Source organism: Erinaceus europaeus, chromosome 6 (assembly GCF_950295315.1).
Source record: "Erinaceus europaeus chromosome 6, mEriEur2.1, whole genome shotgun sequence".
Taxonomy (NCBI): domain Eukaryota; kingdom Metazoa; phylum Chordata; class Mammalia; order Eulipotyphla; family Erinaceidae; genus Erinaceus; species Erinaceus europaeus.
The window spans coordinates 15,530,919-15,554,467 of record NC_080167.1 but is presented as its reverse complement, the minus strand read 5'-3'; the positions used below and the strand labels follow the sequence as shown (position 1 = coordinate 15,554,467).

Genomic DNA, 23,549 nt, shown 5'->3' with positions numbered 1-23,549 from the left:
CGGGGCTGGGCGGTGGTGCACCTGGTTAAGCGCACAGGTTATAGTGCACATGGACCCAGGTTTGAGCCCCCAGTCTTCACCCCAGTACCCACCTGCATGGGGAAGGCTTCACGAGTGGTGAAGCAGGGCTGCAGGTGTCTCTCAATCTCTCTCCCTTCCCTCTTGATTTCTGGCTGTCTCTATCCAATAAATAAAGATAATAAAAAATAAAAAATAAATTATTTGTCTTTTGATGAGATAGAACCAGAGCCTAAGTGATGCTGGGGATCAGGCCTGGGCCTGGCACTCTGCCCCCTATGATCTGCAGACTGCAGAATTTAACTGGCCCACAAGAGCAGGCTCATTGTTGCTTTCCTTCTACTGATGCCCCCAGGACACTCTGGTGGCAAGGCCTCTGTAAAAGACCCGGCCAGTGCCTGCCTGGAGCTGGCTGCACAGATCCGCAGCCCAGGCAGGAGACACGTACCCTCGCTCCCGGGCAGCTCCTTCCCGTCGGCTGGGGCCTCATCGGCCTTGGCCTCAGCACCGTCACTGGGCACAGTGGGGTTGGGCTCCGGAGCAGGGCTTGAGTTGCTGCTGTTCTCCTGCTTGATGGGGGAGGCATCTGCGATGGAGCTCTGGTTGCTGTTGTCATCTGCACGGGGGACAGAAGTGCAGGTGAATCTGGCTGTTGTGAGGAAAGGCAAACGGAGGGGAGTCTCACTCCTCGTGTCCCCTCTACACCCCTCCCATGAAAGAAGATGTTCTGCCATCCGGAGGCCTCTGGGCTGACCCGCCAGCACCATCCACATGCACATGCCTGACAAGTTCTCCTGGGCAAGTCCTTACTAGACACAAAAGCTATGAACGGTGCTTGGGGCCCAAACGCTTCATTTAATCTAGTCAACAGATCTCTACTTGATACAAAATAAAAAGGAGGAAGGACAGCCAGAGAGCTAGCTAGCTCACTAGACACAATGCCAGTAATGCCATGCACGTGACATGGGTTTGAGTCCCAACACCACATGAGAGGTGCAACGGCACTGGGGGAAGCTGCGGTGCTATGGGCTGTCTGTCTAGATGAAAGAAGTGGACACCTCAGAGCAGTGATGCCACACATGTACCAGGCCTGGGTTCCACAATAAGTAAACAAAAGAGGGAGAGGAATGCAGATCAGAGGACTATTAAATGTGATGTGCAAAAATTATTTGGATCCAATCTTTTTCACCACTGCTCAGCTCTGGCTTATGGGGGTTCTGAAGATTCAATTCCTGTGCTGAAGCCAGAGGCATTAAAGTCTTTTGCCTAACAACAATGCTGTCTCCCTGGCCCTCAGATGGTTTTTGAACATGCTACTGTGGGAGCCATTTTAGAACAATTAGGGAATTTGAGCATATTCAATACATAGACAGAGAGAAATTGAGAGAATGGGGGGACAGAGAGATACCTGGTGCACTGCTTCACCACTTGTGAAGCTTCCTTCCTTACATGTGGGGGTGGAGGCTTGAACCCAGGTCCTTGTACACTATAACGTCTGTGCTTAACCAGGTGTGCCACCACCCTGCCTTGAGAAAGGGCTTCTGTTTTCATATTGTTTTGTTTCCAAGATTCAACCAGGTTGGCATGCTATGACCAGCTGAACAAGCGCGACGTAGGCCGCTGACTTGCTGGCCATTAGTGCTCACTGTCATTACTCAGAAGGGCTCATGCTGGCACCTGCTCCCCAGCTCCTTTTCCTCCCCTGTAGCTTCCCCACAAGTATGTGCAGCCTAGCAGGGGAAGTTTTGATTTTCTTACACAGTAAATTGGGAGAGTGGGCATCTTTTTCTTTCTTTTTCAAGTCCTGGAATTCACAAGAGGAAGTGTTTGTGTAGTGAGTCTCCTGAAGTCCACTTAAAAATGCAATTTAGGGGGGGTCGGGCAGTGGCGCAGTGGGTTAAGCGCATGTGGCGCAAAGCGCAGGGATCGGCGTAAGGATCCCGGTTCGAGCCCCCGGCTCCCCACCTGCAGGGGAGTCGCTTCACAGGCGGTGAAGCAGGTCTGCAGGTGTCTATCTTTCTCTCCCCTTCTCTGTCTTCCCCTTCTCTCTCCATTTCTCTCTGTCCTATCCAACAACGAATTGCGTCAACAAGGGCAATAATAATAACCACAACGAAGCTACAACAAGGGCAACAAAAGGGGGAAAAAAATGGCCTCCAGGAGCAGTGGATTCATGGTGCAGGCACCGAGCCCAGCAATAACCCTGGAGGAGGAAAAAAAAAAAAATGCAATTTAGGGTATGTGACCAGTCTGAGAAGATCAAACTAAGCCTCAGTTTCGCCCTCTAGATAGTGAGGACAGTACCAGCACCTTCCTGGAAGGATGTTGGGAAGATTAAAAGTGGTGGCTGTTAATATTCTGGCCTGGTGTCTAGGATGTACTTCCCTCTTCCTCTTTCATTTCCACAAAAAAAAAAAAAAAAAAAAGCCCTTAGTCTCAGGTGTCCCACATGGCTCAGAAAAGGCTGAGTAAAATTTTAGTGTTGCTTTATTTATTATTTTTTATATTTATTTATTTCCTTTTGTTGCCCTTGTTGTTTTATTGTTGTAATTATTATTGTTGTTATTGATGTCATCATTGTTGGATAGGACAGAGAGAAATGGAGAGAGAAGGACAGGATAGAGAGGGAGAGAGAAAGACAGACACCTGCAGACCTACTTCACCACTTGTGAAGCGACTGCCCTGCAGGTGGGGAGCCGGGGGCTCAAACCAGGATTCTTATGCCGGTCCTTGCACTTTGAGCCACCTGCGTTTAACCCACTGCACTACCACCCAACTCCCTTCTTTACTTATTTTATTTATTTTTATTTTGGATAGAAGCAGGGAGAAATTGAGAAGGGGGAGATAAAGAGGGAGAAGGTGGCATAATGGTTATGCAAAGAGACTCTTATGCCTGAAGCTCCAAAATCCCAGGTTCAATCCCTTTCACCACCATAAACACAGTATTCTGCAGTGGAATAGCATAATGCCCCCATGTCCACTTGGTCGATTCCAAATTATATTCCTCCATGAGGATAATTTCTGGAACCATCCGTTCCACCCCGGTTCCATGGCTGCCAGTTCTTAGCAATATCGCCCCGCCAGATATTCGTCGGGATGCGGCATCATCTAAGTTCATTTCCCACGTCTACGCTCGACCGGACCTGCCAATATACGCGGATATCTTCGCCCACCCTGTCCAACGCTTGACGTCTCGTCACCCAATCTGGTCCCCTACGCCTACACTGAACTTCTCTGTTCCAGTCTCTTGGAAACAGAGTTGGCAGTCAGCTGAGGTAAAGAACAAACACCTCATCACAGACCCCTGCAAGCGTCCACCCGGCTTTGACCTAGCACGTTATGATTGGGCCCTCCTCAATCGCTATCGAACAGACCATGGCCGGTGCGCCGCTAGGTTCCATCGCTGGGAAGCCAGAGACAACCCGAACTGCCCCTGCGGCTCCAGACAGACTAGGACCCACATAGTCAACGACTGCCACCTCTCCAGATTCAAAGGAGGTCTCGAAACTTTACATCAGGCTCAACCTGACGCTGTTGACTGGCTACGGAAGAAGGGCAAACGCTAGAAGAAGAAGAATCACCACCATAAACCAGAGCTGAGCAGTGCTCTGATAAAAACAAAACAAAACAAAACAAGTGGAGAGAAAGAAACACCTGCAGCACTGCTGCAGCCGACATGAAGCTTTCCCCTGCAGGTGGGTACTGGGGGCTGGAACCCAGGGTCTTGAGCATGGTTAAATAGTTGCTCTACCGGGTGTGTCATTGCCTGGCTCCCTACCGGGTGTGTCATTGCCTGGCTCCCTGTGGCATTACTTCAATCACCACACAGGTATCTGTAATGTATTTATTTAGAGTGTCTGAAATTTAAAATGACTCTTGGGGATCAGGTACAGCATCTCCTTACCATGTGGGAGGCCCTAGGTTCAAGCCCTGGCACCATATCTTAGTACCACAAGGAGGGAGCTGCATGGATGATGGAGCAGTGATGTGGCATCTCTTTTCTGTTTCTTGCTCTGGAGTAAAATGAATGGCCCAGGAGCAGTAGCATATATAAGACCTTGGTACTGCTTTAAAAAAAAAAAAAGTATATAATTAAACCTACTTTCTCTAGGCCAGGGGTGAAGCTCCGTGGTTAAGCACATTTAGTGTGTACAAGGCTTTGGGTTAGATCCTCAGCACCACCAAATAAATACATAAATTTATTTACTTAGCATATGCGGTACTTGGGATCGAACATGGGCCTCACACATGCAAGTAATATGTTTTACCACTGTATTACCTCCCAGGCTGCCCATTTCTATTAATTATGAAAAATTCCAGGGACTGGGCAGTAATGCACAAGGCTGACCACATACACTGCAATGTGCAAGAAAGGACTCAAGTTCAAGCCCCCAGTCCCCACCTTCAGGGGGAAGCCTCACAGGGGGTCAAGTAGTGCTACAGGTATCTCTTCCTCTCGCTATACCCCATTCCTTCCCAATTTCTCCATCCAAAAAAAAAAAAAAATTCCAGATGCCTGCTACCCTGCTACCTGCAGCCTCTCAAGTAGCTCTAGCCAGGCTCACATCTTTCCCTGCCCTTGGGCTTGGTAGTGTACCTCCTACTGACGAAGTAAGTATGGCTCGGTGCTAGAGGCCTGATTTGTTCAACGTTCTACTAGTTTTCTCATGAATATTCCTTTGTACTAATGGCCATATACTTGGAACTCTTCCCACAAAGCACCTCAGATGATGACACTGGTATGTAAGACCTGCCACCTACTGGGCAGGTGGCCCTACGTCACCAAGTCTTAGCTTCCTCATCTGCACAATGGGTTGCTTCTTAGCCCACATGACGTAACACGGGAACTGGACTCAGCAGAACGCCTGATATACTAAGAGGGCTCCTTCAATGTTGGCTGCTAACATGGCAAGACTTTTTTTTTTAGGTGCAAGGAAAGACAGATGAGATAGGAAGGAACAGACAGAGAGCACAGCACCATTCCACCATCCTATTCGTGCCCACACCCTTCCTACTCTCCACAGTGCTCCCGCGTGGTGCCAGGATGAGCCAGCTCCTAGATCCCAGTATCTAAATTCCTGAAGGGATTACCTTTCTAAATACACAGTGGCCTTACAGAGTAAGTATTACACTCCCATTCTACAGATTTAAGACAGATAAATCTCAGCGCTACATGTTCATGACCAACTCAAGGGCACAGAGCTGGGGGAGATCCTGGGAGAGTCACAACTGAACCTGGGTTGGCCTTTGTCCTCTGCTCTGAAAGGCCCTGTGACTATGATGCAACCGAAACCCATTCAGGCCAGGCTGGTGCTCAGGCCCTAGAGAATGGGATTGCTAACCAACACCAGCAACACAGCTTGCATCCCTGCACTTGTATCTATTTCTGATAATGAAACACACACCCCAAAGCACAGGGGTGAGGTGGGGTGCCAACAGTTACTGTGTCACAAAATCTCCCCATTGGGAGAGCACCCTACCTCACCCTGTGCTTTTCTGAAGTCAGTTCAGGAACAAGTAAGAGCTCCTCCCTTTGGAGATCAAGACTGTTTTCCAGTCAGTTTGGGCAAAGGGATACTTGGTAGCCTGCCTCCCCAGAATAAGGCAGCTCTGGGTCTAAGGGCTAGAGACCTGATGAAACCAACATTCCTTTTTATTCACTTATTTATCTGGTAACAGCTTGCCAGGGGGAGTCAAAGGTACAAAGACAAAGCAAGAGCAGTTAGTTCCTGTACCAACCAGGCAGGACAGGTGATAAAATAAGACAAGCCAGGTGTGGGCATGGTACAGGCCAGGTGGGCCTGGTCACACGCCCTCTCCAGGGGACAGTTGCACCAGTCTCAGCAGCTGACTACCTAGAAGGAGCACATGCCCTAGGCAAGGAGATCTGACGTCCTCACTCATGGGCTGGCAAAAATGGAGAGTCCCTGATTTATAAACATCAAAAATCAGTATTTCAGCAATTTTAGGTTTGGATTCGAGGCCAGATATAAGTCAAATGCCTGGAGGGTATGTGATGGAAACAAACAAGGCAGGGGAGATAACATAATGGTTATGCAAAGAGACTCTCTCGCCTGAGGCTCCAAAGGCCCATGTTCAATTCCCAGCACCACCATAAACCAGAGTTGAGTGGTGCTATGGTAAAACAAACACACACACAACTGCAAGGCCAAAGTCAGAGACTGACAAGCTAAAACACACTCCCAGCCTGAGTCTGATGAGTATAATGGGACACTCAGTAGAGCGCTCATGTTACACTGTGTAAGTACTGAGTTCAAGCTCCCAGACCCCATCTATAGGGGAAAGCTTCACAACTGGCGAAGCCATGCTGCATGTGTCTGTCTTACCCTATCTTCTCTTCTCTCTCAATTTCTTTGTTTATATCCAAAATAAATAAAATTAAAAATCCAGTTTGGAGGGTGGTCCGGGAGGTGGCACAGTGGATAAAGCATCAGACTCTCAAGCACGAGGTCCTGAGTTCAATCCCTGGCAGCACATGTACCAGAGTGATGTCTAGTTCTTTCTCTCTCTCCGTTTCTCATTAATAAATAAATAAATAAAATATTTAAAAAGAAAAAAGAAATCCAGTTTGGAGGTTCCCAGAAACCCAAGCAAAACAGGAAATGGAAAATCTGGCCATTTATAAGCTATCCCAGGTCTAGAAGACAAACAGATATCTCTTCTGGCAGGTTTGGGTCACGGGGTAAGAAAGTTTTATTTATTGACTAAGTAGAGCCTTGGCCTCATACATGCACGACTTCACTGCTCCTACATTGACCTTTTTAGAGAAAGAGACCAACCATAACAATGGAGCTTCCTTCTGTGCTGTTGTACTTCCATGTGGTACCAGGGTTTAAACCCAGGCTGCATACATGGCAAGTCTTTGTCTCTCGTTTATCTTGGGCTTCCCGGTTTGTGGCACCAAGGAAGAAAGGTTCCTCTCCTTGCAGAGAGGCCTCCTGGGAGGCCCAGCCCTCCTGTACCTGGCCTGGAATGTGAACCAACCTGCTGGGGAAACAAAAACACCCCTAAGCAGTCTGTTCTGTCAGGCACAGGCCTTGGGAGAGGCAGCTCACCGTGCATGTCCATCATTCCTGGGGAGGAGCTGTTCTCTGGAGTGGTCACCTCAGAGCCACACTTCTCATCTTTGCCCTTTTTCTTGTTCTTGTTTTTCTGAAGGAGAGAACAGAGAAGCCAAGTCACCAAACTCTGTGAGTGTGTGCATGCTGAGTGTCAGACCTAGGGGAATGGTGTAAACATCCCATTTTGAGAGTCAGTCTCCATGTCTTAGAGAGTGTCCTTGGCCTGCAAAGAGCAGGGGAGTCTTTGGGCCAGGGCTAGGGGCTGGGAAGTAGTCCACCTTGTTGGTGGGGTCCGCACCAGCCAATCCTCTCTGGCCAGCGGTGGGAATTTCCTTTTCCTTTGGGAAGAAGGTGTGAGCATTCTGCCTAGAGCAGGCACAGAGTGATCCCAGCTGAGATGGGGAGGTGTGCCCATGACCTTCGGGCCCTGGCTGTCTGTCTTGGAGTACAGTTAACTGACTTGTAGCAGCCAAACCAGAGTCTTAATGGAGGAAATCGAGGGATGGGGAGTGAAGAAAACTTTTAGTAAGGTTCCCTTCTCCCCTTTATTGGGGGGTTAATGGTTTATAGTACAGTTGCTGACTTAGTGAGTTTTTTTTTTTTTTAAATGGGCTAGAAGCTGCTTCGAAATACCTTTGTCCACTGGTTAAGAACCTCGTAGTATATTCACCCAAGGTCATAGATGCCGTGGTTACAGAGAAAGAGGCAGTTCCTCGTGGACTAATGTGGGATGATCCCAAAACAAACAAAACCCAGCTTATTAAAATACTTCAAGATGGGGGGGTGGTGGTGGCAGCAGCAGCACACCGGGTTATACAAACATAGTATGAAATGCAAGGAATGGTGCAAGGATCCCAGTTCGAACCCCCAGCTCTCCACCTGCAGGAGGGTCACTTCACAAGCAGTAAAGCAAGTTTGCAGGAGTCTTTCTCTCCCTCTTTCTATATTCCCCTCCTGTATCAATTTCCCTCTGTCCTATCCAACAGCAACAACCACAAAAATGGAAAAAGATGGCCGCCAGAAGCAGTGGATTTGTGGTAAAGGCACCAAGCCCCAGCGATAATCCTGGAGGAAAAAAAAAACATAAAAAACCCCCCATACTTTAGCATCTCCAAGACCTTTAGAAATATGCAGAACGTATAAATAGAATGTCACTATTCCTGATGAAAAAAAAAGTAAATTTTATAGCCAATGAGTTGCCATTTTTAAAAAAAATGCTTTTGTGCCAGCTAGCGTGACAGCATAACAGTTTCACAAAAAGCATTTCATGCCTGAGGCAGCAAGAGTGCCAGGTTCAATCCCCAGATCAGAGTAGTGTTCTGGTACAAATAAATAAATAAATAATTTTTAAAATGCTTTTGTGGGCCTGAGAATTGGTGCAGTGGATAAAGTATTGGAATATAAGGTGTGAGGTCCCAAGCTCAGTTCTCAGTATCCCATGTGCCAGAGTGATTCTCTGTTCCTCTTTCCTGTTTCTCACTAATTAAAAAGGTTTTTATTTTTTATGCTTTTGTTTTCATTTTGTGTCAGGGACTGAATCCAGGGCTTATGTTCAAGGCAAGTGCCCTCTCACTGAGCTACATTTCCAGCCACCCAAAACACATTTTAATGTAATGAGAATTTTATTTAATTGAATTCTTTTGATGCCAGGTTGTTGTGCATGCATCTCACTGCTCCTGGGGCCAGTCTTTTCATTCAGATTGAGAGACAGGGACCTGGGCGGTATTGCAGTGGGTTAAGTGCACATGGTGATGAAGCACAAGGACCGGCATAAGGATCCTGGTTCAAGCCCTGGCTCCTCACCTGCAGGGGGGCACTTCACAAGAAGTGAAACAGGTCTGGAGGTGTCTGTCTTCCCTCCACCCCCCATTTTTCTCTGTGCTACCCAACAATAACAACAATAAGGGCAACAAAATGGGAAAAATGGCCTCCAGGAGCAATGGATTTGTATTGTGGGCACTGAGCACCAGCAATAATCCTAGAGGCAAAATAAACCAACAACCCAGATTTTGAGAGGCAGAGAGACATCACAACACCTGAACTGCCCACAACGCCATGGCACTCCCATGTGGTTCCAGGGCTCAAATTATATACCTTACAGAGTGAGCCTCTCTAATGTGAATTTTATAATGGTTTACTTATTAGGAGAATAAAAACTTCAAGGGAGTTGGGTGGTTGCACAGCGGGTTAAATGTACACAGTACAAAGTGCAGGACCTGTGTAAGGATCCTTGTTCAAGCCTCCAGCTCCCAACCTGCAGGGGGGGAGGGTCTCTTCGCAAGTAGTGAAGAAGGTCTGCAGGCATCTTTCTCTCCCCCGATCTATCTTCCCCTACCCTCTCAATTTCTCTCTGTCCTATTCAATAAAATGGAAAAAAAATAAAAATAAAAAAGGCCACCAGAAGCAGTGGATTTGTAGTACCAGCACCAAACCCCAGCAATGACTCTGGAGGAAAAAAGTAAATGTTCAAGAGTCCTGCAAGGAAAAAAAAAAAAAAAAGGTGCCAACACGTTGTAGTAGGATGTTGAGAAAAAGAAAAAGAGGAAGAAAGAGAAGAAGAAAAACTAGCCCTTAACAATGCGGACTTCAAGCTACAGGAGAGATTCATTCAGTAGCCTGGGGCAGGACCTAGAAGCCTACCATTTCTCAAGATCCTCAGGAGGTGGGATGTTCATCCTGGATCAAAGGGGATGGGAACTGAGCATCTTGGCTCAGAGTGAAAGAAAACAAGCATCTCCTGAATACTGTCTGTACTGAGCTCTTTCCAGAGGAGGGACTGTCTCTGCTCTGCAGCACGGGGCTTGGGGTAGGACATTATCACACACAGTGACTAAGGCTCAGCCAGGTGGGGTCACCTGCCCGAATCCACAGGTTAAACAGAGGGTGGCCTCTCCAACTGCAAACTTAGTACTTCCTGCCTGGCTGGAATGGCCCGGTTCTGCCAGACAGACAATGTGACGCGCTTTCTCCTTTATAACGACCAATCTGGCACTTGCTGCTGATGTCTATTGGAAGTTATTCTATAATTATCCTCCCCCAATGAAAATATAAATTCCTTGAGAGCAGCGAGCACGTCTTCTCCAATGCACTGGCACTAATATTACACCCAATGGTGGGCCTGCAAGGAGCCTGGCCATACTCTGGGGCTTCCAATAAGCCCTGGGGAAGACCCTTGTGGTGGCTCCATAAATACAGACCAGAGTTCAGGGGTGCTCAGCCCAGGGGTGAGCATGTGGTCACAGCACGCAGCCTCAGCCCCAGACACCCAGACTCACCAAGGAAGAGAAGATGGTAGTGGGAGGCTCAGCCCATCTCTAAGGAGGAGGCCCATCTTTCTGGGAGCCCACTCACTCATCACCACCCATCACCCCTAGTCTCCTGGAGCCCCACAGGTCCATTGGAACCATGCTGCATGAGAGGGCAGCTTGTGTGGATGGTGAAGAAACGAAGGCAGCAGGAGCAGCTGCCCTTCAAAATACTGGTGGGTGAGAATGTTCTGAATCTTCACTGGAAATGAAAGCAGCCCACCTTGGGGTCTTGAGGTCTGGAAGCCACCAAGCTGAAAATTCTCATTGTGGGACCTCAACCCCTGCTTCGGTCATGCAGCCTGGGGCTCCCTCTAGTGGCCATGGTCCAAGGGGTGCTCCACTACCTCTGCCCCAGGCCCAAGCATCCCAGTATCAAAACTGGGGTCAACAACAGCTCAAAAAAAAAAAAAAAAAAAAAAGACCAGAGCAGGAGTGGGTGGTGGCACACCTGGTTGAGCGTACATATTACGCTAATGCTCAAGGATCCAGGTTCAAGCCCCCGGTCCCACTTGCAAGGGGAAAGCTTTGCAAGTGGTGAAGCAGGGCTGCAGGTGTCTTTCTCTGTCTCCCTTCCTATTACCCCCTTCCCTCTCAATTTCTGGCTGTCTCTATCCATTAAATAAACACAGACAAACAAAAATTAAACCTTTAAAAACAAACAAACAAAAAGACCAGAGCTAGCATGATCTTCAGGACCTGGCAACTGCTGTGTAATTCCATGGAACTGGCTTCACTTCTGAGCCTGTGCTCACTTGCACAGCAAGGATAAACAGGTCAACTGCACAGGCTGAGAATCAAATTCAGAAAGGCCTGGTGGGTATCAAGAGTGGGGTGAAACTATGGGGAGGGTATGTCTTGTGTGTGGGTACACCATGGCCCCAAATATGGTGCAGGGTCCCAAGGAAGAGACAGCGCTGCACGGAGGCATGGCCCCACTAGCAAACCATGAGGCTATCAATTCAGAAGAAAAGGCTTGCAGGGGACACTCCCCACTTCCAAGGACTAAACTCAAGGGCTCGACTTGGGGGGGAGGGGGCCTGACCCAGCAGAAGCTGATCCCTTTGGCCTGGGGTCCCGACAGCTAGGCAGCAGTAGACAGCCCCTTCTCCAGAGGAGGGAGGGTATGTGGATGGCCAGGTCCCCTTACTCACATCATCAACCTTTGGCTCCGTCACAGGAACCCATTTGTAGATTCGCAGAGACGTGTCACCCACGGTTACCCATTTCTTCTCCCTGCAGAGGATGAAAAGGAGCCAGTTACCAGGGGCTTCTGAGGTAGGACCCTGTTACCTCTTGTGGGGGGTCACAGGCCCCTCAGAGTAGCTATGTCGTGTAGTGGGGCTTGAAGTTAAGAGGAGTCCTTGCCTCTCAGATGAAGGCATGAACCCCAGCTCTGCTGTTCTACACCAAAGACCATGGTGTCTGGGTTGGGGAGTGGGGGGGGAAATCCTAGGCCAGCCTCAGTTTTCCCACCTGTTTGACCACACAGGGTGGGTAAGCTCTCTGGTGAAGGTGACACCAAGCACTGCCTATAATGCTTGCCCTGGAAGAACTTCAGCACTTGGGTGTGGATACAGTGTGACAACTTTCCTTTAAGATCTCTGAAAAAGCACTTCTCACGATGATAGAAACCAATGCCACCTCAATGAAAAACAGTAAAAATGGCCCACTGTTTATCACTATTGTATAGTGATAAAGTGCTCAGTTATCATACTACATCCTTATAATGCTGACCACTTTATCAAGCTATTGCTGCACTGAAAAGTTAACAAAGTATCATTTTCTTGTGGCACTGGGGTCTTGTGAATGCACAGGTATGTTTTCTCATTCTTCCTATTCTAGATAGAGACAGAGTGACAACGCCACACTGCTCCATCATCCATGGAGCTTCCCTCAGTGTCATGGAACCCCCAAGTGGAGCTGAGGCCTCATACATGGCAAGACCCATGCCCTAGGGGGTGAGCTAGCTCCCAGTACTTAATTTTTTAAATATTATTGATTACATAAAGTGGTTCTGTTAGACACTGCTTATTAAAATCTGAAAAGAAACTAGTTCTAACAAAATATTAAAAATAAAATAAAAGCATGCCTGTGTCTGAGAAGAAATGTTTGGTAAGCTTGGATGGGGGGGGGGAGCGGCTGGAGCCAGAAGACAGTGCACCCAGTAGAAGACACAGTGAGACCCTGGACCACATGGGACAACCATGGACGGAGAGCAGTGGGGGAGATCCATGGATCCCATCACTGGTGGAATGAGGCTGTGGTCTCTCTTGTCTCTCAAAAACAAAAACAACAACACTGGTGGGAGGAAGCTGGGGACCTGGCTCAGTGACCTGGCTCGGTGGGACCTGGCTCAGTGGGGACCTGGCTCAGTATGATTTGCAAGTCTGAGGCCTTGGGCTCTGTCCCTGGCTGAGAAGCACTCTGGGCTATTCCCTGAAGTCCCTGCTTGGGCCCACCTTACACATTCCCGCTGCAAAGTTAGGGCTTGGCTTCTACTGTTACTCTATGACCACTGCCCATGTCCTCTACAAGCTAAATGCTCTCTCTAATCTCTGCCTAACTCTGAGTCACAGCAGTCACCTTTGGGAGGTTAAGCCATCCTCCCTGCTCCTACCCTGGCCCCTCTTAGCTCTCAAAGAAGTGAGGAAAGGCACTCAAGCAACTATGGCCCCTAGCCTCCTGCCCCCTGGATGCAGGATAGACAATGTATGTCCCCATCTCCCCCATTCTGAATAATCGGATGGTGCCAAGAAGGGACAGGGGTGTTCCATGGAACAACCTCAGTGACAAAGCAACAATCACAATAGCCATTGTGAGTCCAGAGCTTCCTCCGTGCCAGGCTTCCTGCCAAGAGCTCTGTTTACATTGACATACCCTCAGTCCCAGACACAGCCAACAGGCGTATGAGAGGGCAACTACTGTCACCCTGCTTTAAAGATGGCTGATGTAATGGGAGGCCCAGAGAGGCTGCACCACCAGTACATGGCCACACTGCTTGTTGAGGGCAGACACAGAACTGGACCACCTTCTGCTGTTCTGTCCCTTGTGAAAGCTGAGAACTCTGCACAGAACATCAATCATTGCAGATGGCTAGAGGTGCTCACTTCTTAGAAGCCTGTCCCCCGCCCCCCCCCCCCACACACACACTGGCTCCCTCAGCCACAGCCCCAACAGGTAAGCAAATCCAAGGCCTGTCAGTGTTGAGGAGAAAGAGAAAAGTAACTGGCTTCTAACACACATGACATCTTCAGGGAAGGGGCGTGCCAGCTCTGGGCTTTGCATGCCTCACAGACACCAAGATGAGTGTTTGAAATGGCAGGTATCTCCCACTGAGGTGATGTGCTGCAGGTTCTCAGCAGAGAGCAGCCACAGCTGGCAAGACAGTCTCTGGCCCTGGACTTCCCTGGAGACCAGAGACTTTTTTCCAGCTGCTTTTTTGGGCATGGGCACCAAGGGATTGGGGGGACACTGAGGGGTTGGGGGACAGAGGAAAGAGTGTGTGCTGGAACAGCAGGCCTACAGGGAGAGACAGGGACTGCAGTGTGAGTTGCAAGTTCACAGATGTGTGGTGAGAGCCCATGTGGCTCATGAAGCTGGAGGCTTAGCAGTGGCCAGAGAATCCCACTGGGACTCTGGGGAGCAGCTAAGAGTCCCTGTCACTACCTGCAAATTCACCCCCACAAGAGGGTGGTAAATTGTCTTATTACCTTAGATACATTTGCCCCTCGTGGTGCTTTACAAAATGTGAATCAACCATCAAACTTTGAAGAACAAAAAAAGACTCCACATGAAAATCTGGGGTAGGGGAGATAGAATAAATCGTTATGTGAAGAGACTCTCTTGTCTGAGGCTCCAAGGTCTCAGGTTCAATCTCCCACACCACCATAAACCAGAGTTGATCAGTGCACTGGTAAAACAAAATAAAAATTACAAGGAAGAAAGAAAGCGTGGAAGGAAGAAGAAAAGAAAGAAAGAGAAAGGAAGGAAGGAAGGAAGGATGAAGGGAGAAAATGAAATCTGAGTTCCCCGGTTACTCTCAAAACCACCATCTGGCCACAAGGGGCCCATAGCCCAGAGGGGCAACGGCTCTCTTCAAATAGGGCCCTTTGAAGCCACGATCCCCCAACTCACCCCCACTGGTGTGTCAAACTGGGGTCCCAATTCACCAAGGACTAACAGGTCACATGCCTATTTGATCATGGCACTGCCCTGGATGCCTCTGGTAACTAGTCAAGCTTAAAATCTTCTCTCATGCCCATGAGACTTGGACTCCTGGACAAAAGCACTAAGTGGGAGCCCAGTGCAGGTTCCTAGATACAGTGCAGGCACCCAGAGTCTCCAGACCAAGGCCAATCTTTTCCTGTCCAGCCAAGAAGACCCATCATGGGGTCGCCTGAATCCCGCACTTGTGTTCACTTCCCAGGGCTGGCTCCTCATGCCTAAAGAACCCTGGCTGATGGCTAGCCCCACCCCAAAAGGCCCAGGCCCAGCTGTAGGGGCTGTGTGGAGGGTACCTGTGGAGGTACTGAGGTGAGTCCCTGGCATAAACTTCTAGTCCCTGAGGATGAGGGTAAATCCTCAGGGAACAGGCATGCCTCTGTCACCGTGGGACCTTTAGAACCAGGGTGGCAGGTCCAGACTCAAGTCCACTCCTCAGTTTAAGTCTTTGCCTCTGCTCCCCCAAGGCCCCTTCCTTGCTCTTCTCTCTCCATACTGAGGCTCCTATCCCAACACAATTTCTGAAAATAGGGATCACCATTTTGTTTCTCCTGCAGCCATTTTCTGTCTGTCTTGAGCTCCAGACAGCAGGAAGAGATAGCCAGCAGTGACAGGCAGGGTGGCCCCAGTTGGCTCTGGCTTTTTCTGGGGGGACCAGAGAAGGGCAGGGATGCAAAGGGGGAGATCTTTAGGGACTCCAGGGGGTTGAGGAGAAATACCATCCTATGCTTATAGGCTAAAGGTTTGCCAGACACTGGATAAAAACACAGGCCACCAGAGTATACTTGCATTTCAGATAAACTTTTTTTTTTTTTAGTAGAAGTATGTCCCAACTCTTACATAGGATATACCTATACCAAAGATGTAATTTTAAAATACACTTTACTTATTTTATTTTAATGAGGGGGAAGAGAGAAAGACACCAGAGCACTGCTCAGCTCTGGTTTATGGTGGTGTTGGGGGAGCACTGAATCTAGGACTTAGGAGCCTCGGCCATGAAAATCTTTTTGCAAGTGCACGTGGCACAAAGCGCAGGGACCAGAGTAAGGATCCCAGTTCAAGCCCCCGGCTCCCCACCTGCAGGGGGGTCAATTCACATGTGGTGAAGCGGGTCTGCAGGTGTCTATCTTTCTCTCCCCCTTTCTGTCTTCCCCTCCTCTCTCAATTTCTCTCTGTCCTATCCAACAACAATGACAGCAATAACAGTAACTATAATACTGATGGACAAGGGCAACAAAAGGGAAAAAATGGCCTCCAGGAGCAGTGGCTTTGTAGTGCAGGCACCAGCCCCAGCAATAACCCTGGGGGCAAAAAAAAAAAAAAAAAAGAAAATCTTTTTGCATAACCATTATGCTATCTCCCCTACTCTATAAATTTCATCTAATGCATCTGACATTCAAATGTAACTACCTTGAAATTTTCTTTGCTACATCTGGCAACCCTATGGCATCCCAGTCAGTGGTAAAATTCAGTTAATGAACAACCCAAAATCTCAAGCTCTGATCATAAGGCCCATTCTAAGGGCACACTGACCAGCTGTGGCTTCACTTGGGGAAGGCTAGGGAAACCCACTAGATAGATGGAGGATAAAGCCCAACTAAGCCAAGTTTCTACAGAGTCCACCTTATAATAAGAACAGTCTTCAGTGAGCGCTCCTGTGCAGAAGGACTAAGAGGTCTTGGAGACAAGATCGTATTTGTCCTCAATGACCCTGAGGTAAGGGGGGCGGGGGGAGAAGGACCATGAAGAGCTCTGAGGGGAGAAAGCACAGGACCCCTTTGCTGCCAAAGTCAGAGAAGTTCCGTGGTTTGTCCAAGGTCACAGCAAGGAAGTACACTGGAAGCCCAACCAGAATATTCCAAAGTCTCACATTTGGGAGCTGTCCTGAGAAGACAGGGCTTGTTTCCCAAACCCCAGCAGGGGTCCTCCTCCCCTTATCCTAACCCCAGGCCCGGCCCCAGCAGGATCCAAGGCCTCCAGGCCAGCTCAGCTGGACAGACAGCGAGGAAAACCCTGCAAGTCCATCTGCCCTCTCAGCACAGCAGCTGCCAGGCTGGGCCCACAGAAGCAGCTGCCAGCATACAGGGGGACTGATCCTGTCAAGACCCTGGGGGGGGGGGGAAGCGGCTCCACCACGCCTCCCAGGAGCCAGCAGAGAAAAGACCTCACCCAGTTTCTCATTATTATGCCAGAAGGAATCAGCTCCACACCGGTGCTCTCCCTGCACAGACACTAAAGCAGGAGGAGCAGCTCCAGCCTCCGCACTGGAGACCCCACAGGAAAGGGGGCCGTGGGCCATTTTTCCCAGGTGTGTGCTTGGGCCTGCCTGTTTCTGCCATTTTTAATGGCTCCAGCTGGGCACCGTGCAGTCCTGCTGGTCAGGGGGAGTTCCCCCTGCTCGCAGGACTCGGGTCTCAACTTTGGAAGGCCGCCCCTTCCCACGGTTCCGAAAATTCTTTGTCCCATTGGAGCCAAACCCAACCCACTGCCGGGCATCCGGCCATCTGCAGACAGCCCTTTCCATAGGAGGCCGTGGAGCACGTGGACTTTATTGATTTTCCTCTTGCCTTTTTTGTTGGGGTTGACTCAGAAAGGACAGCTAACTTGTGACACAGCTAGACCGGAGGCTCACCCCAGAGGTTTTGAGAGACCCAGGTGTTACTTGAGAAATGACAGCCCCAAATATAAACACACTCTAAGGCAGGGCCTGCCCGGTTTTTAGACTTTAAATTAAGGGTCAGGTGGTGCCCGGGGACGCTGGCAATTTGAGAGGACACAGTGCCTGCTTCTCTTTCCCTGTCCTGGGTGAAGCCGTGGGAAAAAAAAGTTGAAATCAGGGTGCTGGGAGTTTTCAACAAGTCTGCCCCCAGCCTGGGGTCGGCTGGCGCGCCTGGGGCCTGGGCCTTGGCCGCTCCCGAGTCGGCCCCCGACGAGGCCAGGGGAGGTTCGACCGCGCTCACCCCTCAGGCCGTGCCGGGCCGACCGCGATGCGAGGCGGAGAGCCGCGCAGAACCGACCTGGAACCCCGCTGCCCCCCGCGCGGAGAACAAAAACAACGGCGCTTCCCGCAAAGCCGACGCGAGACGCCGGCCTGGGAGAGCCAGACGCGGCCCACGGGCGGTTTCTGGAGCCCGAGATCCGCCGGCCGGGGTCCCCGCAGCCGGGATGCGGGGCAGAGCGGGGCAGGAGGGGGGCGCCCGGCCCCGCGGGCCCCGAGCCGCCCGGCGGCGTTTCCTCCTCGCGCTCGCCCCCATCTTTCTTCCTCGCCAAGAGCCCTCGCTCCAGGCAGCCCAAAGCGCTAAATTTAAACGGCTCGCGCTCTGCAAACTCCGCAGACTCGAGGGCGCCGGGCCCGGGAGGCGGGGAGCGGCCGGCGGGGCGGGGAGGCCAGGGCGGGAGGCCGGGGCGCGGGGCGCGGGGCGCGGGGCCGGCGCAGCGCCGCCCGGGGCGCGCGGGGAGGCGGCGGCGGCGGCCCGCTCGGAGCCTGCACAATGGAGCTCGCGCTCTCCCCGCCGCCGCCGGCATCGCGGCCCGGGCGCGCGGGAAGCCGCTTTCATGTGACTTGCACAAAACGAAATGGCTTCTGGGGCCGGCCCCGAGCCCCCTCCCGGGAGCCGAACGCCGCGGCGGGGGCCGGGTGCCCGCAGCTCCCTGGCCCGGCCCGGGGCTGCCGCCGCCGCGCCAGGTGGGCGACAGGCGCGAGCGCACCTGGGCAGCAGTCGCGGCCCCCGGCGGGCAGGTGACCCCCTCGCGCGCCGCCCGCCCTCGCTCTCCAAGTCCGGGGCCCGCGGCCGAGAGCTCGGGGCGCTGCGCCCGCCGGCGTTTGGTGGCCGGGCTCGGGGTTCGCGCGGCCGCGGCGCCCGCTTACCATTTGCGCACTTTCTCTATAGCCGCCATGACCCTCTTGATATCATCTTTGGCCCGGCTCCTGGTCTCGGCTCGAACCGACCTGCCCGACATGGTGCTGGCGGGGAGAGAGCCTGGGGGAGCGCGCCCGCCGGTCCCGCTCGCGCTCCGCCGCGGCCACACTCGCGCCCGCCCGCCCGCCCGCCGCCCTCCCGCCGCCCGCTCGCTCACTCACTCGGCACAGACACTCGCACGCTCGCACACTCACACACATACACACAAAGCCCGAGCCGCCGCGCGCCCGGGACCCAGTGCGCAAGCGCCGCGCGGCAGCTGCGCCGAGCAGGGGGAGCAGCGCCGCCGCGGCAGCCAGGCGCCACCGCCCGCCTCCCCCCGCCGCCCTCCGCCCCCGCCCCCGCCGAGGCGCCCGCGACCCCCTGGCTCCCCAGGAAGGCGGTGACCGGCTCGGGGCACGCCGGGGGGTGGCGGTGGGCCAAGTGAGTCGCGCGCCCACACTCACTTGGAGGCCTCCGGTGCTGGGGGGCGGGCCAACCGGGGGGGCATGTTCCTTGGGAAACATCTTGGCGGAGCCAGCCCCCCCCCCCCCCCCCATTGAAGGCCAGGGCTGCGGCGGTGCGAGTTTCCTTGCTAGTGGGGCTCCTGAATTCACAGAGTTGAAGACCATTCGGGACAGGGATGCCATCCCTGGACAGAGTTCCCTGCTGGCCGGTGGGAATGTTAGGGCATCGCTTCCCTTTTCTTCCTGCTCTTGGGGAACTGGGGTCGTAGTGCAGGTGCCCGTTGCTCGTCAAATGCCTTTCCTCACCGCAAAAGCTAGTAATGGTCCGTATTCGTTAGGCAACCCCCCCAACACCGTCAGCAGTTCTCAACCCAAGTGCGGGTTTTCAAGCAGAACCACGGCGGGAACTTAGGCCAATCAGGAGGAATTCCCAAACTCAGACCGAATTACCCTGGTAGGTAAAGATGGATTGGCTTGCCTATCAGCAGGACTTCTGTGCTGTTTCTTGCCCCTGAGACCTCAGGATAGAGTTGGAGAGGAATCTTCATAGGAAATTCATTCATTGCTGCCCAGATGAGTGGTAAGGAAAGGGAGGCCCAACATGTTAACAGGTCCAGGTTCGTGGAGAGAGCAGAGGGGAAACTGAGCTCAAGAAAACTTCAAGGTCACAGTCTTGAGCATGTTTCGAAGTCCTCTGACTTCTGCTCATTGGAGAATAAAGCAGTTTTCCCTGCGGTCTTAGTTTTGATCCGCTGGGGAAACTTATGGGAGGCTGCACTGCAGGCCTTTGCCAAGGCATGTCTTCTTTACGTTCTGAAGTGCAAGTTCCCACAGAGGTTTAAATGGAAAACTATGTAACAGTAGGTCATAAAACAGAGTCTCATATTGTATGTGTGCTTAAAGCTACACAAGACTTTAAAAGCATATATATTTGAATTTAAAGTAGAAAGATGTCATCAAAAATCCAAATATTGACTGATGAGTGGATAATGTGTACACGAATGCAGCCACTAGAAAGGCATTAAGTACTGCCACGTGCCACGAGGTGGATGAACCTTGAAAACATTATGAAAAGTGAAAGAAGCCTGACAGAAAAGACCATTTATTAGATGATTCCACTTATGAAATACCGAGAAGAGGCAAATCCACAGAAACAGAGGATAGATTTGGTGATAAAAGGTAAAAGGGGGAATGGGGAGTGACCTCTGATGGGTTTGGGGGGTAGCATGATGCAAAAGTTCTGAAAGATTAAGAGTGATGACTGCACAACACTGAATTGCTAAAAAGCCACTGAATTGTATACCTGACAGTAGTTACAATGGTCCATTTTTCTTTTTCTTTTTTCCCCCTTGCAGGGTTATTGCTGGGGATTGGTGCCTGCACCACGAATCCACTGCTCCTGGAGGCCTTTTTTCCCCCCTTCTTCTTATTGTTATTGTTATTGCTGCTGTTGGATAGGACAGAGAGAAATCAAGAGGAGAAGACAGAGCAGGGGGGGAGAGAAAGATAGACACCTGCAGACCTAGTTCACCACTTGTGAAGCGACCCTCCTGCAGGTGGGGAGCTGGGGACCGAACCGGGATCCTTACACAGGTCGGAGCACTTAATGGTCCATTTTTCTGTTGTGTGTAGGTACTTTACCACAATTTAATAAAGCGGGAAGGGGCCAGGCAGTGGCACACCTGGTTAAGTGCACACATTACAGTGCATAAGGATGCAGGTTTAGGTCCCTGGTTCCTACCTGCATGGGGAAAGCTTCCAGAGTGTTGAAGCAGTGCTGTAAGCGTCTTTCTGTATATCTCCCCTCCCCTCTCAATTACTCTCTGTCTTTATCCAATAATAAAGCATTAGGAAAAAAAAGATTTAAAATATTCAGGGGAAAAAAAGGCCCTGATATTCATCTCTTCTAGAAATAGCAAGCCAACTATCTGGGCTTCAGTGCCACAGGCCAAGCTCTCCAGGTCACCTGTCACTTTACCTATTTATGTTACCAGATGGCCTCCAAAGGTATTTTTGTTTTAGATCTCTGATTAAACTGTAAAGCTTCCTACAAATGTTCTTCCTACAAATCTAGTATGTCACTTTTTATAGTTTCCTGTCCCCCGTGGATATTTTTAAACTTCTTCCTTTTAATAGAGCACAGTTTTATCGTGTGTCTGAACATTCTAATATTTGATGTTGATGACGATGTTTCTATTAGTTTTTGCTCATGGTATCTTTTTTTCCTTGTGATCTGTCCTGTTTTCTTTGACTGTGTTGGCTTCTTTGTTTTAAATTCATCTGTGTGGAATAGTTTGAAGCCTATGATGAAGTCACTTTTCTCTAGAGAGGCTTTACATTTGTCTCTGCTCATCCAGAACAACCTCCATCCAAGTTTAAGGCTTGTGGCTTCCTGGACCACCCAGGTGAGGCCAATCTAGACTGCCCACTTAAGGTAGGCTATTTTTTTTTGTTGTTGTTGTTGTTTTCCTCCTCCAGGGTTATTGCTGGGCTCGGTGCCTGCACCATGAATCCACCGCTCCTGGAGGCCATTTTTTCCCCCCTTTTGTTGCCCTTGTAGCTTCGTTGTGGTTATTATTATTGCCCTTGTTGACGCAATTCGTTGTTGGATAGAACAGAGAGAAATGGAGAGAGGAGGGGAAGACAGAGAAGGGGAGAGAAAGACAGACACCTGCAGACCTGCTTCACCGCCTGTGAAGCGACTCCCCTGCAGGTGGGGAGCCGGGGGCTCGAACCGGGATCCTTACGCCGGTCCCTGCACTTTGCGCCACATGCGCTTAACCCACTGCGCCACCGCCCGACCCCCAGGCTTTTTTTTTTTAATATTTATTTATTCCCTTTTGTTGACCTTGTTGTAATTTTTTTTACAATTTTTTTATATTTATTTTATTTATTTATTCCCTTTTGTTGCCCTTGTTTTATTGTTGTAGTTATTATTGTTGTTGGATAGGACAGAGAGAAATGGAGAGAGGGAGGGGAAGACAGAGAGGAGGAGAGAAAGATAGACACCTGCAGACCTGCTTCACCGCCTGTGAAGTGACTGCAGGTGGGGAGCCGGGGTTCGAACCGGGATCCTTATGCCGGTCCTTGTGCTTTGCGCCACCTGCGCTTAGCCCGCTGCACTACAGCCCGACTCCCCCTTGTTGTAGTTATTATTGTTGTTGTTGATGATGTCATCGTTGTTGGATAGGACAGAGAGAAATGGAGAGAGGAGGGGAAGACAGAGAGGGGGAGAGAAAGATAGACACCTGCACACCTGCTTCATTGCCTGTGAAGGGACTCCCCTGCAGGTAGGGAGTGGGGGGGTCTCAAACCGGGATCCTTACGCCAGACCTTGCGCTGCGTGCCACGTGCACTTAACCCGCTGCCCTACCGCCTGACTCCCGGCTGTTTTGTTGACTGGCCCCTGGCAGTGATAGTGAGTGTTGTAGCTGGCTGATGCTCCCCCACCCCCACACCTCAAGGTTATGTTGATAGTTAAAATGTAGCCAAGATGGGAGTATTTACCCTATGGAAATCTATAGATGTTCCATCCCTTCCTCAATCCCACCCACAACTGGCTGGAAATCCCAGCACACCATGAGCGGAACCCCCACAGGTCCTAAACAGTTGTGGGAGGAAGACTCATCTTCCATCTAGTATGGACCCAGGACTTTGACTTCTGGCCTGTTCCCTCAAAAAAAAAAAAAAAAAACTATTCATACTAGACTTTATATATGCTAGGCTTGCCAAGTATCTGCAGGTTAAAGTGGGTCTCTTGATGGAGTCTCTTTTTTCATCCAATTACAGCTATTCCTTATTGTCTCATCAGCATGTAGTGGTTTTACGGATATTTTAAAATTCTTTTTTTTTTTACAATTTTATTTTAAAAATTTTTTCCCTTTTTGTTGCCCTTGTTGTTTATCATTGTTGTTGCTGTTTATGTCGTCATTGTTGAATAGGACAGAGAGATATGGAGAGAGGAGGGGAAGACAGAGAGGGGGAGAGAAAGACATCTGCAGACCTGCTTCACTGCCTGTGAAGCGACTCCCCTGCAGGTGGGGAGCCGAGGGCTTGAACCAGGATCCTTACGCCAGTCCTTGCACTTTGTGCCAATGTGCGCTTAAGCCACTGCGCCACCACCTGGCTCCTTAAAATTCCTCCCCCCCCCCCGCCTTGCATTTTTAGCTGCTTTCAACAGAGAGTTCATCTGAATAAACAGTACCAGAAACTGGAAGTCAGGTTCTCTCTGCAGGTGAGATACTATCTGGACATGTTGACAGATGAATGCCAAGCTTACAGAAGGGTTGCAAAGTTACTTAGGGCCTCACCACTAACTTCTCTGCATCTCATCCATAAACGGGAGTGATGAACAAAAGCTGCCTCACAGAATCGTTTTGAGAGTTAAAGACAATAATTGTCAAGTGCTTTGAACAGTGCCTGGCACAGTTGAGTGCTTAACGCTGGGGAACTTGAAAGACCTGTGTTCATCCTTGATCATTAGGACCCACATGAGAGACTGAAGTTCCAGGGTAACTGATTTCCACCCTAAATTCATTTCTCCTGTTCATCACT

The 23,549-nt window shown here is 50.5% G+C and overlaps 1 protein-coding gene across 2 annotated transcripts in view; it reads right to left on the bottom strand.

Annotated features, from left to right (window-relative positions):
• The window catches only part of BCL7A (BAF chromatin remodeling complex subunit BCL7A), a 236,299-nt gene extending 217,611 nt beyond the window's left edge, over nucleotides 1-18,688 (bottom strand). Inside the window, exons 1-4 of one of the 2 annotated variants that reach the window (XM_060193169.1) lie at nucleotides 18,498-18,688; nucleotides 11,560-11,641; nucleotides 7,095-7,191; nucleotides 461-634 (exon numbers count right to left, since the gene is read on the bottom strand). In XM_060193169.1, the coding sequence (XP_060049152.1) occupies nucleotides 461-634; nucleotides 7,095-7,191; nucleotides 11,560-11,641; nucleotides 18,498-18,589 (445 nt within the window). In that variant the 5' untranslated portion in view covers nucleotides 18,590-18,688. The remainder of the gene's footprint in view (nucleotides 1-460; nucleotides 635-7,094; nucleotides 7,192-11,559; nucleotides 11,642-18,497) is intronic. The other variant, XM_060193168.1, reaches the window with a different exon arrangement.
• Nucleotides 18,689-23,549: the final 4,861 nt, after the last annotated feature.